The 16613-nt window shown below is 37.6% G+C and overlaps 1 protein-coding gene across 1 annotated transcript in view; it reads right to left on the reverse strand.

Annotated features, from left to right (window-relative positions):
• Window positions 1–1639: 1639 nt before the first annotated feature.
• SSBP2 (single-stranded DNA binding protein 2) overlaps window positions 1640–16613 on the reverse strand; it is a 152725-nt gene continuing 137751 nt past the window's right edge. Inside the window, exons 14-18 of the mRNA XM_009331787.1 lie at window positions 14900–14970; window positions 13503–13581; window positions 10409–10437; window positions 5046–5144; window positions 1640–2246 (exon numbers count right to left, since the gene is read on the reverse strand). Coding sequence (XP_009330062.1) covers window positions 2217–2246; window positions 5046–5144; window positions 10409–10437; window positions 13503–13581; window positions 14900–14970 — 308 coding nt within the window. The 3' untranslated portion in view covers window positions 1640–2216. The remainder of the gene's footprint in view (window positions 2247–5045; window positions 5145–10408; window positions 10438–13502; window positions 13582–14899; window positions 14971–16613) is intronic.

Genomic DNA, 16613 nt, shown 5'->3' on the forward strand with positions numbered 1-16613 from the left:
AGGCTGCAAGGACGCCTGGACTCTGTAGTGCTTATGGGAGAAGCTGGGGTGCACTGGGGACATAGCCACTGAAACCAGTAGTATTAGTGACAAGGGTCTTAGGAAATCAGATCTGATTTTGTGGTTTTGTAACTCAAATCAATAGTAGGGGCTTCTAGTATCTTTTGAGACAGCAACAAAGTGTTTTCCAAAGATAAGCAAGCTAATGTAACCTTCATAATCACTGTGAATAAAGTCCACAAAACCATATAATGACTATCTAGTTTATGTTTGCAATGAATCGAAGTAGTTATTACTACTAAAAAGTAATGCTACTAAAATCTTTGATATTTTAACATAATTTTAAGCCTCCAAGACTTTCATCTTTGAATAGCCCTAACAAGAGTAAGAAGTGTTACACCTTTTTATTTTCATATATTATATATGTATATATATGTGTGTGTATGTGTATATATATATATAATATATGTAAACAGAAGTGAGTTAGGAGATTGTAGTATTCCTTACACATCCCATTATGTGCAGCTACCATCACACTGAGCCCGTTACATGCACTTCTTTACCACAAGTTCATGAAAGAAATCTCCTGGCAAGACTTTGTGGACGTAACCACATCTCACAACTGCTCCTCCTATGTAAGTGGCTCTTCTATATGCAAAGTCCAAGGAGGGGACTTTGCTTTTTGTCTGTGGCATGAATTTTCAGCCACTTTGTGTCCGCATTGCTGATCATTAACCTTTGATCACTACACAACTGAAAAATTTTGTTTTCTTGGGGGAGCTGGAAGTCATTAGGAACTAAATGTACCATAATCTTGGCTTTACAGCCTTGCCTGAAGAGACATGGGATTGCTTCCAGAAGCATTTCCGTTAAGACCATATGCCTTTTCTCCATTCTGTCCCCAGCTTTCATGTCTAATAGGCTGACCTCCTTATAAAATGGCCCAGACTTTTGTTCCTCTTCCAAAAGGTAAGACCCTCACAAGGCTAGTAGTCAGAACAAGTTTACTCCATCATTTTGGCTCAAAAAAAAAAAAAAGACTTCTTACTGGAAAGTTTTGGGGGAATTCGTTCTGGTAGACATGGTGAAAAATACACACCCAAGTAGCAGGGTGGCCTGATTTTCTGAAGGGGCTTGGGAAATACTGTTTATAATTAGGACCATGGATTGTTACGATTCGGTAGAGAACACTGAAAATGGGAAACATAATAGTAAATTGTTAGAAAAGGTTTCGGTGATAAGGACTCTACTGTATTTCCACTACCTACCACCCCTACGGAAGATCATGCTAAACAGAAAACTCATTTCCAAGGGCAGAGAAGCCCTGACACTTTATTGCTAGATTCTATAGCAATTGGAGCTCACTTACAGTAACCTTATAGTACTCTATATAAACTGAGAAGCTTGTATCAAATTCAGGCTTCCATTTAAAATAGATATTGCAGATATTAGGCTTCAATTAAAGAAGAAAAATAACCTTCAGTGCTTCTTTTTTTAAAGGCAAAGTATAAAAAAAAAAATCACCAAACTAGGTGAAAATTATTAAATTTCTCCAAAAAATTAAGATGAGCTTTCTTCTATTTCTTGAGACAGTACAGTTTGTGATTCACAGGGTAACTGGTATCAAACACAAGTTAATGAAAGCTCTTATAAGCAATTTTATTCCTATCCATAATGGCAGACATTTACAAAATCAGAAGAATTTATCATTTGAGTTCACCTTAAAAAATAACTTATAAAGCAGTGATATATGCAACATAAAACAGTTCAGGAGGGGAGAGGGAAAGCAAATTTTAATAATTAAAATGTAAACGTGAAAAAAAAAAAGAAGGAATAAAAGTCCCTAACTTCTCATTTCTACTTAAGATGTCATGTGATAATATTTTACAATGTCCTGTGGGTCCATATATGTATGTGTGTATTTCTATATCACACACACATACATATACATTAACCCACACATGTACATACACAGATAATTGTTTGCAGTTCCATCTTGGGCAGTTCTGTTACGCCACTCTTTACAGTTGTCTCAATCATGTTTGGGACCCACTGTCTTGACAAAACGGGGGAGATGGTAGAACAAAAATGGTGGGTCTGATTGTGTCTGAGATCCTTTTGTTAAACTGTACACTGGGACGAATAATTTTCTTCTGCAGTAGCTCTCTGAAGAGGGCCAACTCACTGTGGTCTTCATGGCGAGACTTGTTAACGGATCACACACTCATTGTCATGCTAGGGGAGTACTGAAAAAAGAGGAATCCACATTTTAACAACCATTTTTCCCCCACAGGTGACTAAAACCACTTCTGGACCACAGCAATGAGTTCAAATGTCGACATGCCCTTTGAATTTCCTCCTAAATTTGTACTGTAGCCTGTGCTAAGGCTGTAGTTCAACTTGTGGTATCATAACTTCTGTTATGCTTCTCCCATTATGTAAAGATACAACTGTTACTGATAAAGCCAACTCCCTTGAAAACTGTTTCGGCATTACCTGGGTGGTGTGATGAACCAATACTTCGTTGATGCTTTCCAGACCCTTTCCTGGTCAGTGCTGGCTACTGGGGGGGTTTAGCTAGGCAGATGGCTAGTCTCAAGTAGACCTGCCGCATTCATGGTTAGCTGAACCACATAAATATTTTGGAGAGCTTTTTATTACTTTATGGAAAAAAAGGAGTGAAGATATGTCTGACTGGAATTAAACTAGGCTTTTTGGTCTGTATTATGTTGTAGTATTGATTTCAGTAGGCAAGCTGAATCAAGGATCAGTGGTCATTCTCCTTTATGTGAACCAAAAATTAAATCACCACATTACATTATTATTGTAACACAAACTGAACTGCAGCCCTTATACAAGCTATAGTTGCCCTCAAGTTAGCAGTACTTCATTACAATAATCAATGGGACACCACAATGCCTAGCAGAAGTGCACATCTATATGCTTAATTTGTTTTTAAATTGGAAATTGTGGACTGCAGAAATACTTAATTTGGCCTAAAATCTTCTAAGTAGAGGAAAATGTTCAAATGCAAGAAGTATTAGCGTTATGAAAATGATAAAAGAAACAGAAAGACAAATTTGCTTTTGCAAAAACTGATGCAATAAAAAACCTGCCAAAGCTAGAGTTTCAAGCCGGTCATTTCGAAGTGTCTAAGCATATTAGAAAAATTATTTTGGATGGGTCTTCCCTGTCATGTAAACTGCATAGAATGGACTACTTGGGTAAAATCTGTTTTGTCCCATGTCATGTCTCTGATGGTTTGTCTGTCCCATCATGTGCTGAGCACACCCACGGTTGGCCAGCAAAGCTAGTAAGAACATGCTCACCTTCAGCCAATGTCAGAGACCAACTCACATGCTTAAAGCAAAGCATCTGTTCAAGTGACTTCCTGTATCTGAGCCAAGGTACCTGGGTAATCACTTCGGACAAGGAATCTAAAGATGATCTAAAGGTGTTTGGGGTTTTTAACTTATTATTAGCCAAGCACTGTTCCCCACCCCGAAGCAAAACTCCTGGTGAACTGAACAGCAAATTTGCCTGAGAATGGATTTCATAATAATGCCTACTCTAAGTAGTCAAGTAACAAAATATGAATCAGAAAGCAAGACAGTTCCCAAAGACTACAATGTGACTTGTGTTAGAGAGGAACTGATACCTAGAAGTAGACTAGAATGTATGTGGCATGTATAATGCATGTCTTGTAGGCATACATCTCACGTAAAACCTTGAGAGAACTGGGTCCCAGGTTCTTCCAGGTAGGAAAATGACATCTAGGAGCACCTAGAATCCAGTAAGCATCTGAGAAAACTGATTCTGAGTACAGCTGATGTACTTTTCATGACTTTCTGCTGATCAGACTGCCTGCCCTCCGTACAAGCAACACATACCAAATTGAAAGTCAAGGACTACCACGACCAAGGATCACATTGAATGGAGGTTCTGTGGTTACTGTTTTTTTGGCAGATATTGAAACATCAGCCTTTTGGGTTGTACAAACCAATTTTCTCCAATACTCCACACAATCTGAACATGTGCCCTCTTTATGAAGATACCAACAACTAACATGCAGAAACTCTTCCTTTTCACTAGTTAAAGAAGCAAACCCCAAAAAACCCAAAATCTGATTCCCATGAAATCTGCCATGCAATTTGACTGTTTTGTGATCTAACAGAAACTGTTTACTTGTGATAATTTCTGAGCTGAAGTTCACCACTGGCATAGTTAATGAAGTTGCACTCACTTCTGGCAGCAGTGATTTCCAATAAGAATAGAAGTGTTGAAGTCACTCAGCACTTCTCAAAAATCAGGCCACTCCTATTTAGGAACCTAAATGTGGATTTAGAAACCCAGCTTCAGGCACATGAGTATGAAAATACTGTAGTCGTGCTTTGTAATGTGTTTTACACCACGTTTTGCTGCCTCCAGCATTCTCCATTTTAAAAAAGCATCATCTGTCCCAGAACGAACACTAGAGGGAACCTTTGTTTTTTCTGGCTCTAATAGCACACTGCATCTTTGCAGCATGAGATCTACTGGTGCTTTAATTATATCCTTCAGTGTGAATCCTGTTCTAAAAGACATTCCCTGAGAAACACATTGTTTAGGAGTCAAACGTTGGGCAACCACACATTGAAACACTCAGATGTAAGGATCTGTCAACTATGTGCATTTAGGCTGCTCGGATATTGCCTCACAAATGCCCATTGTGCATTACTGAACACATGAGGCGTAATTATTACTGCTTGATAGATCTAACTTTCATTGACACCTGACCTCTTAATCTAGAAAAAGAGTTTCTGCAGTAAATCTACACCTCCCACATTTTCCAGTTTCAGCTCAACTTCTAGCAGCATTTCCCACAATTTTTTGTCAAATCAATACTATAATTGTAGAAGCTAGTAAAAAACACGTAAAGCACAGTACTGCATTACAAGTACACTATAAAACTGTTTGTTCTTGCTGTTGTTTTTCTTTTTTTAAGCAAAATGCCAGAGATCAAGGTTCACAAAGTAAAAAAAAAACCTAGGTAAAGAAATACTTACGCTCTCACTCTGAAAAGGGTTTAGGAAGTTTCCACCCATCTCACTGTCATCCCTGGGAGTGCCAGGCTGATTACTCATGCTCATATTACTGGGAGAGTTCTGTTAAATGAGATTTAAAAATACAGATTAAGCGTTGAAGATTTCAGTTCATTTCCCAGCTTCACCAAGTGTGCCAAAGGCATGCTTTACACGATACTGTAGTGCACAAAGATGCACTGTGCAACACACTGAGATTTCCAAAGATGAAAAATAAGCCTCTGTGGGGTTCTGCATGATTCAATCACTAATTTTAGCCTGTAAAGTAATGTTTTCTTCCCTGAGGCAAGAATTATTTACCTGTAATTCTTGTTTTCAGGTTATAGCCAGCATCTTCTCCTACTGAAGTTCGGAAAAGCTATAAATGGCTGCAGCAGGTATACGAGTAGCTCTGTCACTCCATTAAATCATGTGGACAAATTCAGTGAAATCCATGAGCGTGTGCCTTGAAGTATGTGACTTATGAATACGTACTTAAAGGTAGTCATATGGACGGATCCGGTCTACACAGACCTTTGCAAAGGCCAGGGCCTGAGTCGTTGTTCATAGAGTTCATGGTTCACTGAAATACAGTTTCACATGCAGTTCACAAGTGTGGTTCATGTGCTAAACCACTTCACTGAGCACAGCTAATACACAGTGTTTATAGGTAAAAGAGTTAGCAAGAGTTTTAGACAGACGACTCCTGAGTAACAGCTGGCCACTGGACTGGGCTCACAAACACTTCCAGGAGGAGCTGTACTTTTGCTATTTGCTTGCACAGAGCATAATGCAACAGCGTTTTAATCTACTTTTTCAGTGTCTAGGTGTAACTGAAATGCGAATAAAAAATAACAATACAAAGGCTTCGGAAGATAAATTCCTTTTTTTTTACAGAAGTGCACAACCACCTCTGCAATGTTCAGAAAATGCCTTCAAGATTCAGTTACTTAAAGAAAGGCTGAAATGAGGTAACTGTCACAGAAATTATTCTGAGTCAATAGCTAATACATGATTATTGCAGACACTACAATTAGTTAGGTGTTTTTACAAAGTTGATTTGTGGTACCCTACAATGCCTGGAGCATGGGCAATTCTCTTTCTATCACTGTTAGGACTCCTACTTACAGCGGATTTGTGATGGAAAAGGAGCAGTCAGGGAAAGGAGGGAGTGAAGTAATGAACTTCATTATGAAACATTTACATCTATCACAGTTCTTCCCTTGACTTTTTTTTTTATCCAGAAAAATTGGATGCAATATTGCTGTTGAGATTTTACTTATACAAATGCAAATATGGTGTATCACAATAAATTTAACACAAACCTAGTGCAGTCAATGGGCAAGCTAATAAAATGCAACCCCAACTAGTGCTCTTGATCAAAGTGACCAAATCATAACAGCTGTAAGAATCCTAAGTGAATTTGTTCTCTTTTTCTTATGTTATTCTCAATTGCAATCCTGACACAGTACGTCTGTTAGCACAGAGATTTTTTCTTTAAAAAACCAAGGTATTTTACACTTTGAAAATACTTGCATGCATTCTTTATTTAGTATAACTAAATCTGCAAGAAGTCAAAACTCTGAATGAAAAATAGCAGACATTAAAAAAAGAGAAAGTCCCCTTAATTTCTTGGCACTTTCCTCACAACTACAAAGGCTATCTATCCTACCCTGGCACTTTAAAGATGTATAGTGGAATAATGACTGAACAGAAAATGGGATGGGATAGCTATGACTTCTGCTTCCCCTTCATACCGTACTTCCGCATGCTCCCCTTTGTAATCATGAAGTCCCATGGTGACCACTGTCCATAATTTAAATACTGCAACATACTCCACTGTTCCACAGGATTTACTTCACCTCCAAAGAGAACAAAAAGTGTTGTTCCCAGCTTCACCAAATTCCAAAACTTAAATCAGTTACTTTTTGCTACTACATTAGCAGAGTGGCATGCCTGATGGCTGTACATACTGTGCGCTCTGCAGTATGTTTTGTATGGTTAATGAAAAGCTGCTGTTTTCACCATATTCTCCTGAGGGAAGATCACCGTTCTCAGTCTGAATGGCCAAGAATGTTTATGGGTTCAGCTCAGTGTATTTATTTTCAGTTATAGATGAAATATAAAATTAATTATATATCTAATATATAAAAATATGAAATTATTTACATAAGGGACAAGCATAACTGTTTTTTATTAGCACCTGAAATGCAACTTACATTGCATTTCAAGGTCAAGACCCCTGCCTTTGCCCTTTTGCTTTCTTCAGTCTAGTTCACTGCTTCTGAAACTGTGATCCCCAGATCTCCAGCAATCACTGGACAACACAGCCATCAAAGACAACTAAAAGCCTAACTAGTTAATTAACATCTGACAAGTTTGCTATTCAGTGAAGTTAGTATTGCAAATATTTAGGGATCCGGACCTTTAAAAAGGTTGAAAACTATTGCTTTAATTCAACCACAGCTATTGTACGTTAAGCAGGAATTAATTCAGGGAAGTCCTGTTGCCTGTGTTATGCAGGGGGTCATACTACACAGTCGTATCAGTCCCTTCTGGCCTTACAATCTATGAATATAAAGTTTAAAACCCACTAAGGCCTTGTCACATTTATTTTATATGAAGCTCCCACATTTTTTTTGTTCCTGGGGGTTTACCCCTATTTTATCTTCGTGCTCTGTGTAGCGCAAAGCTCTGAAATGCTGCAATCACTACAGTACACCAGCCCCAAAGGTTCAAATTCCTGACATAAACGCTTTTATAGCAACTCCCCTGGGCTGCTTTTATGGCCAGTATGGGGTCTAGCATTGTAGCACCAGCTGAGTTTTTCCAAAGCAAGGATGTCTTTGATGCCTGCACAAATTCCATGGGCACTGCAAGAAACACTGGTTATTAATGTTTATTTAATATGCATCATTTCAGTTCATTTACTTCGCCCATCATAAAAACTTCATGTTTTGCTATTCAGCCAATTCAATTAAAACCTTCTCTAGAAAATGTAGCTCTGAATTCTGTGAGTTGTACTGATTCTACCAAGACTGGATTAATTTTCTGCATCTCCTGGGAATTGATAATCAGCTCCTCTAATATGCATTTTACTCCACTGAAGTCCTATGCCTGGACTTGAGCATCACACACGCCAAACTGTGTTAACTTCAGTGAACAGTTTCTGTCACCAGAAATCTACTTGTGAAAAAGCCAGCTGCAAGACCAGCTAGTGATGTATGCAGGGAGACTGTTGCCTTACAAGAACAATCCTTGTAACTCTGTACAAAATTGGAAGCTGGCCACCTAATAATTTTCATGCATCAACCCCTGAAATCTACTATTCCTTGCAAGCAGAACTCTTCCATTCCATTCCATCAAGTTTCAAAAGCATTATATGCTATTTCCTACCCAAAATTACAAATGCTACCCACACACTTTTACTACTGTCAATGAAGGCTGCACATTGGGCAGTGCTGCTCAGAAAAAGGTATTTAAAAGGTATTATACATAATGGTGTAACAGAACAACTCTGTTACTTCCAAAGGAAACAGCATTTTTCTTTTAGTTATTTGAAAAAGACATGCATCAGATGTGATTCCCACGAGTTACTTATTACGGTTAACAAATTACAAGACTTCCAGGTAACTTTTTTGATCCAAGTTTTCAGAGCTCCTGATACTTGTATTAGCACATATACTGATACTTAATACCAGTAGGTTGAATACAGGCTTTTAAAAATAATCGTAAGGCAAGCTAATGGAAATGCTTTGGGTTTCTTCCTTAAAAAATGCTGCAAGTTTGCAGTAAAAATACTGAAGAAAAAATATGGACATTGATTTAAAAAGTGTTGAACACTTATTATCTCATTGGAGGCTTTTATTGAATCCATCACTCCACATCTAAGCACAGTGCAACTAAGGCAACATGGTCATTTCAAACCATCTTTTACTCTTTGCAGAGTCTGAAAATGTTATAGGTCTTAAACATGTACAGAAATATAGGATTGCCATAGATGCTGCTGCCTCACAGGAGCAGCAATGGCCTCGGACACATTGCTGAGGTCCTTCTCTCCAGGCAAGATATACGCTAAGCACACTTTACAGGCCACCCCTCTCCCATACCACACCACCAGAAGACCACAAACTGGGGAACCACACAAGGTCCTCCTCGTCCTCTTTCGATATACAAAAACGTGTCACTAAGTGAAGAATGGTTCCTGCCTTTCGGACACCTGGAAGTGTATTCTCAACAAATTCACATGACAAACTTCTGTGTTCACCCATGGGAATTCAAGTGAGCATTTTGTTCCCTACAAGTTGGCATCTCATCATAACTCCTGAGCATAGATCTACAGCAAGGTCCCTAGAGTGACTGGAGCACGTGCAGATCAGCCTTAGACAGATTTCAAGTGGCAGAGTCTGCACTGGGAGAGATCTAGCAACAGCACCACAGCACTCGGTCCTGGGGCAACCAAAATACACCGGCAGTTGAAATGCTCAAAATGAACCCATACTCCTTTCTTGGAAGATTGTTAAGAATTTTGCTACAAATGAGTGAGTTATAAAATTTCAACTGAAACAATCTCTTCATCAATTTCTGTATTTATAGATCAAAAGCATGAAAGTGCAGGGAGATTGTTGTAGTGGTGTATTTATTAGTTTCAGTCAGTTACATCTGAAGATGCTGAGTACAAAACATAGTGTTTTGCTGGGGACAGATTTATGCCACTTTACCAATACCAAATAAGCTCATTAATTCCTAAATTCATGATGACCACATATGTAGTAGTTTTATTTTTATGGAAGAAGTGACACATTCAAGCACAATATTATTTTTGTAGATGCAAAATCCCTGCGGGTTAAGCTCACATTCATTTCCAGTGTACTATTTAATGGTTATGATATCAAAACAGTGCTTCTTCTGAAACTACTTCTTAATCTAGCTTTTAGGAACTTACACTAATGATTAAGATACTAACATTGCCTTACAGAGGTGACAAAAGCAATCATGCAGTGCATAAAAGTAACATCCTAATGCCATTTTCCCAAATTTACATTTAACTAGAATTATTAGAACTATATTCATTTGTCTTAACAGTATGGAAGATTATAACATGATCAATCAGATTATGAACTGGATATTAATCACATTCATTAATACATATTATTATGCAGTAGGAAATAAGGCTACTTATACTTCCTATTGATTATGTTGTTTTTTCATTTTCAATTAATTCTGTCTGCATAGCCTCCAAAGAGTTGACAAGCAGATACATAATAAAAAGCTTCATCACAGAGACAAAGAAAATAGGTTTAGAATGAAATATTCTAAAAACTCTAAATATTTGATTAGATACTCACTTTGGAAATACTGTCCATGTCTCCTGACCCTTAAATTAAAATAGACAATTATTCAGTTAGTTTTGAGCTGAAGTTAATCTAAGAACTTTTTTCATAGTATATATAGAGTGTAACAGCAATATTTTAAAGCATAACCAACGATGTATCATCTCACTTCCTTCCCCGTGTCTCTTTTAGTAAAAGTTTACAGTCAGTATGGAATAATGTTAGTCCTTTCTCTGTGTACACACCCGGTGCAAAAAGTGAGAAAAGAATGAAGGACACACTTCTGATCTGTATCAGTTACCTGGGTGGCATCCTTTCAGGATGAGACAACCCAGCACAACTCAAGAAACTGTATGTCCAACCTCCCTGTCCTATTAGCCATAGTAGGGTACCAGGTAATGCAATTAATCTGGGGAAATGTTGCTTCAGTTCGAGAGAAAGAAAGCAAAATAATGGATAACTAGTAAAAGTTGATGTCCCTGGGAAAAAAAAAGACCACTATTTTTACTGAACTTCAGCTATTCAAAACTCCCCAGCAGTGGACTATCTCTAAGGTCAGCCGTGAGGGTTTCATCAATGTCTTTGCTCCCAGAAGCAGAAGCCTACTACAGAAATTGGCTGAAATGCCATCAACTTCTGATGCATTACAAATACTGACAATGACAGTATCTTTCAGAAGAAAGCAGATGATCCTGAGGACCACAGTAACAGAAACCAAGTAAAATTAAATATAATGAATGCAAGACTACTGAAAACAATTTTTTCACATGCTGCAGCTCTCACTCAGGTAAAGCCAAGAATAAAGGAAATACATCTTTAAGATTGATGTATCAAGAAAAGCATTTTTAGCAGCAACAGACAGTAAACAATTCTGGTCACCTATTTTCAGGAAAGACAAATTCTAGCAGAGTACTAAATACGAAACTAGAAGAGTATCAGACAAAAACAATCAAGAAAATGGAGTTGTGGGAGGAGACTGAAATAGCTTACTATAACTTAGGCAGGCAGATTAAGGCTGAGAAGGAATATGATTTCTCTCTATAAATACATCAGATACATAAATGTTATGAAGAGACATTTTGTCATGGCCCAAAGGATAAATTTTGGTGGAAATTGCGAAAAGACTTCTTTCTAACCATCAGAGCTATGAACAGATATCCAATAGAAGGGTTGTGGTCAAAGAAGTTGGAGAAGTTCAAGATGGACCTTGACCAATTTATCCATCTGATTATGAGACACAGCTGCCTTCTGCAGCATGGAAGTGAATGCAGCAGACCTCTCCTAGCCCTCCTCTCCTAAAAGAACTCAGGTTCCAGTTTAGATATGAAGTTACCCCTAGAAAGCAGTCATCATTAATTTGACTAAGCACACCACCATTTTCAATAGAGAAAACAACTAACCAAATGCTAGGTACGTGTAAAATCTTTCCATAACTGTTTTGATTTATTTTTTTCTTTTAGCTAATAGTTCTCAGGCTATAGAAAGTGACAGAAAAGATGTGACTAGCTTTTACACAGTTTTCATTTATTTGAATGTAATGTGCAACATTATTAATTAAAGCAACAATCCATTTTAGGATTGTAATATGTAAAGAAAGGTTGTACAATCGTAAGGTGTCCTTATGCAAAGTAATCTAGGAATTTCAGGCACATGCTTTCCTAGAAAAAAAGATAATTCTGTTAGGAGATAGATGCCTACTGCAGAATTTTAACTGTTGAGAACTTGTCTGCTAAATGAGGTTTGATGGTTTAGGTTTTTTTTGCATCTTGTCATAGCCTCTTCGAATTTCTCCCTTCTTCTTACCTGTTTATATTTCCTGTCTCACAACCTCCAACTTCTGGGCTAGGAGTGACAGATCTCCACCTACCATGGTAGTATGACTTAAATGGTATGGAGTTTAGGTTGGTCCGTGCCTGTGCTGGGAAGGCAACAGAGATTTTCTTTGGGGACAGAAGCACAGGGAGCAGTGGCAGCTTGGCTTTTGCCTGCCTGGTCTGTATCTAGCTTGCTTGGGTTTCTCCACATAAAGGAAAACACTGCTCAACAGGGTGTTGCTGGAGCCCCTTGTGGGCATCAGGCCTGCTCCCATATATAAAAAAGAACCTTGCTGGTGGACCATGGGGATAGAATAAGAAAGAAAGAGATCTGAAGTCTTTGCAACCTGAGGTTCCCCCCTGTTGTTGCCTGCATGACCGACACCCCTTGGTGCAGACAGAAGTGAAGAGTACAACGCAAGAACCGTATGCAGAGCTACTGGTCTGCTGTTATGGTAAGAGCAGAAATAAAAACAAGGTATTTATTTACCTTGTGGGTACGGAAGAGGAAGGCATAAATGCAATTTATTTAGCTGAGGCTTGTTTCTTAAATCCCTTCCAAGTGTCTATCATGCTTCCAGAAAAGAGTAAGAGCAAAGAACTTGCTAGAATAGTCAGATGTGTGTTTTGCAGAGTTGTGCAAGGCTTCTCCGCTAGAAATGAGTCCTTCAAAAATCGTAATGTCAGTAGTCAAGCAGTACACTGATCCTCCTGCCTCTGCACGCCCTCACAAGAATCCATGTTCTTTTGGGAGCATTAAAATTGGCACCTGTCTGAAGCTGCTAATGGGGATGGAGTAATAATACTCACACTTAACAGACATATGGCTAAGTATAGAACAAATGAGGATATCAAAATGTTGGGACAAATCCAGCTTAACACATACATCAAAACATGTAATAACTTACTTCCAGGTAATTGGTAAGAACGTGCACCAGCATTTCACAATGACACCTTCCCAAGATTTTCAAAGAGGAAGAGATGTAAATAAAAACTTTCTTAAGCCTTCACCTCTAGATTACTGAGATGGTATGCTTTTAGCCTGGTTTTCATCAACTGGATTAAAACTGTACTCTCTTATATAAATAAAATACAGTATTTTTCTTCCAGAGGTGCATGATGTATGCCAACTCATATGCTTAAAAAGTATCTTAATACTTATTGATGTATATACAACTGCTTCAGTTTGTAAAAGATTTTTACATACAGTCTTCCACACAACTCAGAGAACTAGTCATAGAAAATGGCACTAGTCATTGAAAATTCACAATGTTCGTAATATTTACTATCATTACCTAATGATCCATTCATATGATGTGAATCCATTCCACCCAGTCCACTCATAGGTCCATCTGACCCTGGCCCCATTGGAAACTACAAAAGGATCAGATATTAAAAACTGGTATTACTGTACAATTTTTTGTAGATAATATAATAAAAAGAAAATATTCCTCAAAAAAAAAAAAAGTAAAGGAAAAATGCACAGTCCCAGCTCTGAATGCACAAGTCAAGTGAAAGTCTTTCATGTGAAGACTGCAAAAACATCATTGCTTTTGTTTACCTTTTCCAATGCTACTTTCATGATTTTTGGAAACTCTCACCTCTGTAGGCTGGGATATAACTTAGGAATAATTTATTATTTACTTCAACACTTTGTGTATGACTTTCAAACCTGCTAGTGCTGACCTAGCTCTACTCCCATTGAAGTTACAGGGAATTTTATGATTCTCTTCAATGGGTAAGTGATTAATTAACAGCTTTCAAACTCCACCTTATCCATACTGACAATCAGACTACTCCACATTACCTTTGCAGCATGAGCAGTTTCTGTCCAATTTCAGATATTAACCTTAAATTTAGTTCTTCAAAAACTTAAAGACATTAATTTTATTGAAAAATTTCTAAAATTCGCTGCATAATGATTTAGCAATATCCAAATATCTACATTTTTAAGTTCTACTGGCCTTTTTTTCAAAAGGCTCATAATATGGATTGTGATTAAATGAAATATGATTGGAATCAGAGAAATACAATAAAACTGAAGGCATAGAGAAATATCAGAGAAGAAACAAATTCTACCTGGGAATCCAGATTTTTGTCAGCTCTATAACTGCTGAAATTTAAGCTAAAATAGTCACAAGTTAACTAGTTCATTAGGCAAATACTTAAATGTTATCAATAGGTTTCATTCTTAACATCCCATTGAGATAAACAGGGAAGTTTGTTTTCTTCTTAGAGGTATTAATTTTATCCTTTTTTAGAGAACGGCATGGCAACATAATACTGGGTCACTTCCAGCAATTTTCTCCTCCCTTTTCAAGAGTAGATACTTTTTTGTAACAAAAATTTGAATCCTACAGAAACTAATGCTTAATGGCAGCTCCTAGGATGACGCCCTATCACACACAAGTCTATTGCACCGCAGTGTGACAAACTAAGTTGTCCCCAAGATCCACATGCAGAAGCTTCTAAGGTCTTTTCCATGTAGAAGAATATGCCCCAATCATTATTTTGCATGTATTCTCATGATTGATTTGGGAAATGCTAAAAAGTACATGGTGGGGGGGAAGCAACTGAGGTGTCACCCATAAAAATGGCATAATTAGTATTAATGATATGTGATGGAAACACAGTGTTTGGATAAAAAAAGGCTGTATAATTCAAAAAAGTATATAACTAGATTCATATTTACATTAGGTCTGTTGGGTCCAGGTGGTACTGCATTCATTAAAGTGTACATGTTGTCTCCAGAGTTGGTTGAATCTGTAATAAGAGATTATTTTAAGTGCTAATATATACCTTTCAATAAAACTACTCTCCTAATACATTTCCTGTCATTTTGTTCATGTTATTTCTATGCCTGAATCACTGATACACAGTGGCAATATAATGGAAGATTTCATTCCCTTTCTATCTATTGCTACCACACAACAGAGCTATGAAAAGAAATAATTGCAATGGTCCCTAAGTGACTACTTCTAGAATCTAGTTTTATGCATGACTGTTAAAAGGTTTATAAATCACCAAGTATCTGTAACTATTTAATTCCATAAACCCTTTTTCCTGGAGTTCCAAATTACTTCACTCATCTTCAATTATTTTCTATAAAACAGGAGTTTCTTTCTTATCAATAATTCCTGTAATTTGTTTTCCATCTGTAATAAATGATAAATAGCTTCTCATTATACAGTCTGCAAGTTAGTACAGCAAATGAGAATTTTTTATTCTTATTCATGTCAGTCAATTTGATTTCGGATACATCTAACTATTCAGTGGAACATTGTGCAAAGATCCTCGCTCTACGGACAGCTTTAGCTGATGTATCTTCATGGTACAGGGGGATGCAATGCTTCAAAAAAACTCTGAGTCCAAAACCAACAAAATCACCCTGGTACAGCGTGGTGCCTAGGTCAGTAAGTTCTGCCAAGAGTTTCACTTGGCCTTGCCAGATGTTGACACAGCTGTATTGCATCTTAGTCCTTTTCCTCCAATCAATGCACATGAACTTTCAGACAGAGCACCTCCAGAGTTGAAATGCAAGATTTAGTTAACAAGACACATAGAAGACAACCCACATAACTCTTCTGGTTGAATTTAAGAAACCAATGCCTAAGAACCATTAGTAGATACGAATTATTCATCCTGATCTCCAGCTTATCCCTACTGCTAACACACACGAAGTCTTAACACCCTTCATCAATATTTGTAAGAAAGAGAAGGCAAAAAATGCAGCAGACAGTAGACAATTTAAGCAAAAACCTTTCCCAAGGGAAACTGATGATAGGCCATGTAATGAAAAAGTCTATTGAGAGGAGAATGACCTAAGGAAAGTGTGAATACATCCCTAAGGGGACAGCATGATTTAAAAAAGCATTGGCAACTCTGGAAAATCAGTACCTCTATAGTATCTGCAAAAAGAATAAAGAATAGCTTAGTACTCTCTACCTAGCTCCTCCAAAAGACCACTCCACCTCTTTGAACCAGAATTTTGAGATGAACAACACACGCAAAAACCACTGCTGAGCTGTAATTCCTTTTCCAAGACAAGGTGATGGGGGACTTTTGAGTCAGAAGTAGTGAAAGTGAGAAAGCTGAGACCAGACTGAAATGGGTTGGAACTGGGAATGCGGCCTGACATCCTGCAAGAATGTATTTGTACGTACACTGGGCAGTTAAAATCAACGTCTTTGTCTATTCCTTAATCTTTCTGAGGCAGTTTTCTAAGCGTTCATTAACCTTGGTGAGTAAATAATTCTATTATATACAGAGCACTATGTATCACTACAACATTCAAATATGATGTTTGAGGAAGAGAGGGAAAAAAAGTCTAAAGTTATGAAAGTAAAATTAGCACACAAAAAGTTATTTTTAATGTTCAATGAGGTAGGCAACAAGTTCTTCAACCA

The sequence above is a fragment of the Pygoscelis adeliae genome, unplaced genomic scaffold, assembly GCF_000699105.1.
Source record: "Pygoscelis adeliae isolate BGI_AS28 unplaced genomic scaffold, ASM69910v1 Scaffold19, whole genome shotgun sequence".
Lineage (NCBI taxonomy): Eukaryota > Metazoa > Chordata > Aves > Sphenisciformes > Spheniscidae > Pygoscelis > Pygoscelis adeliae.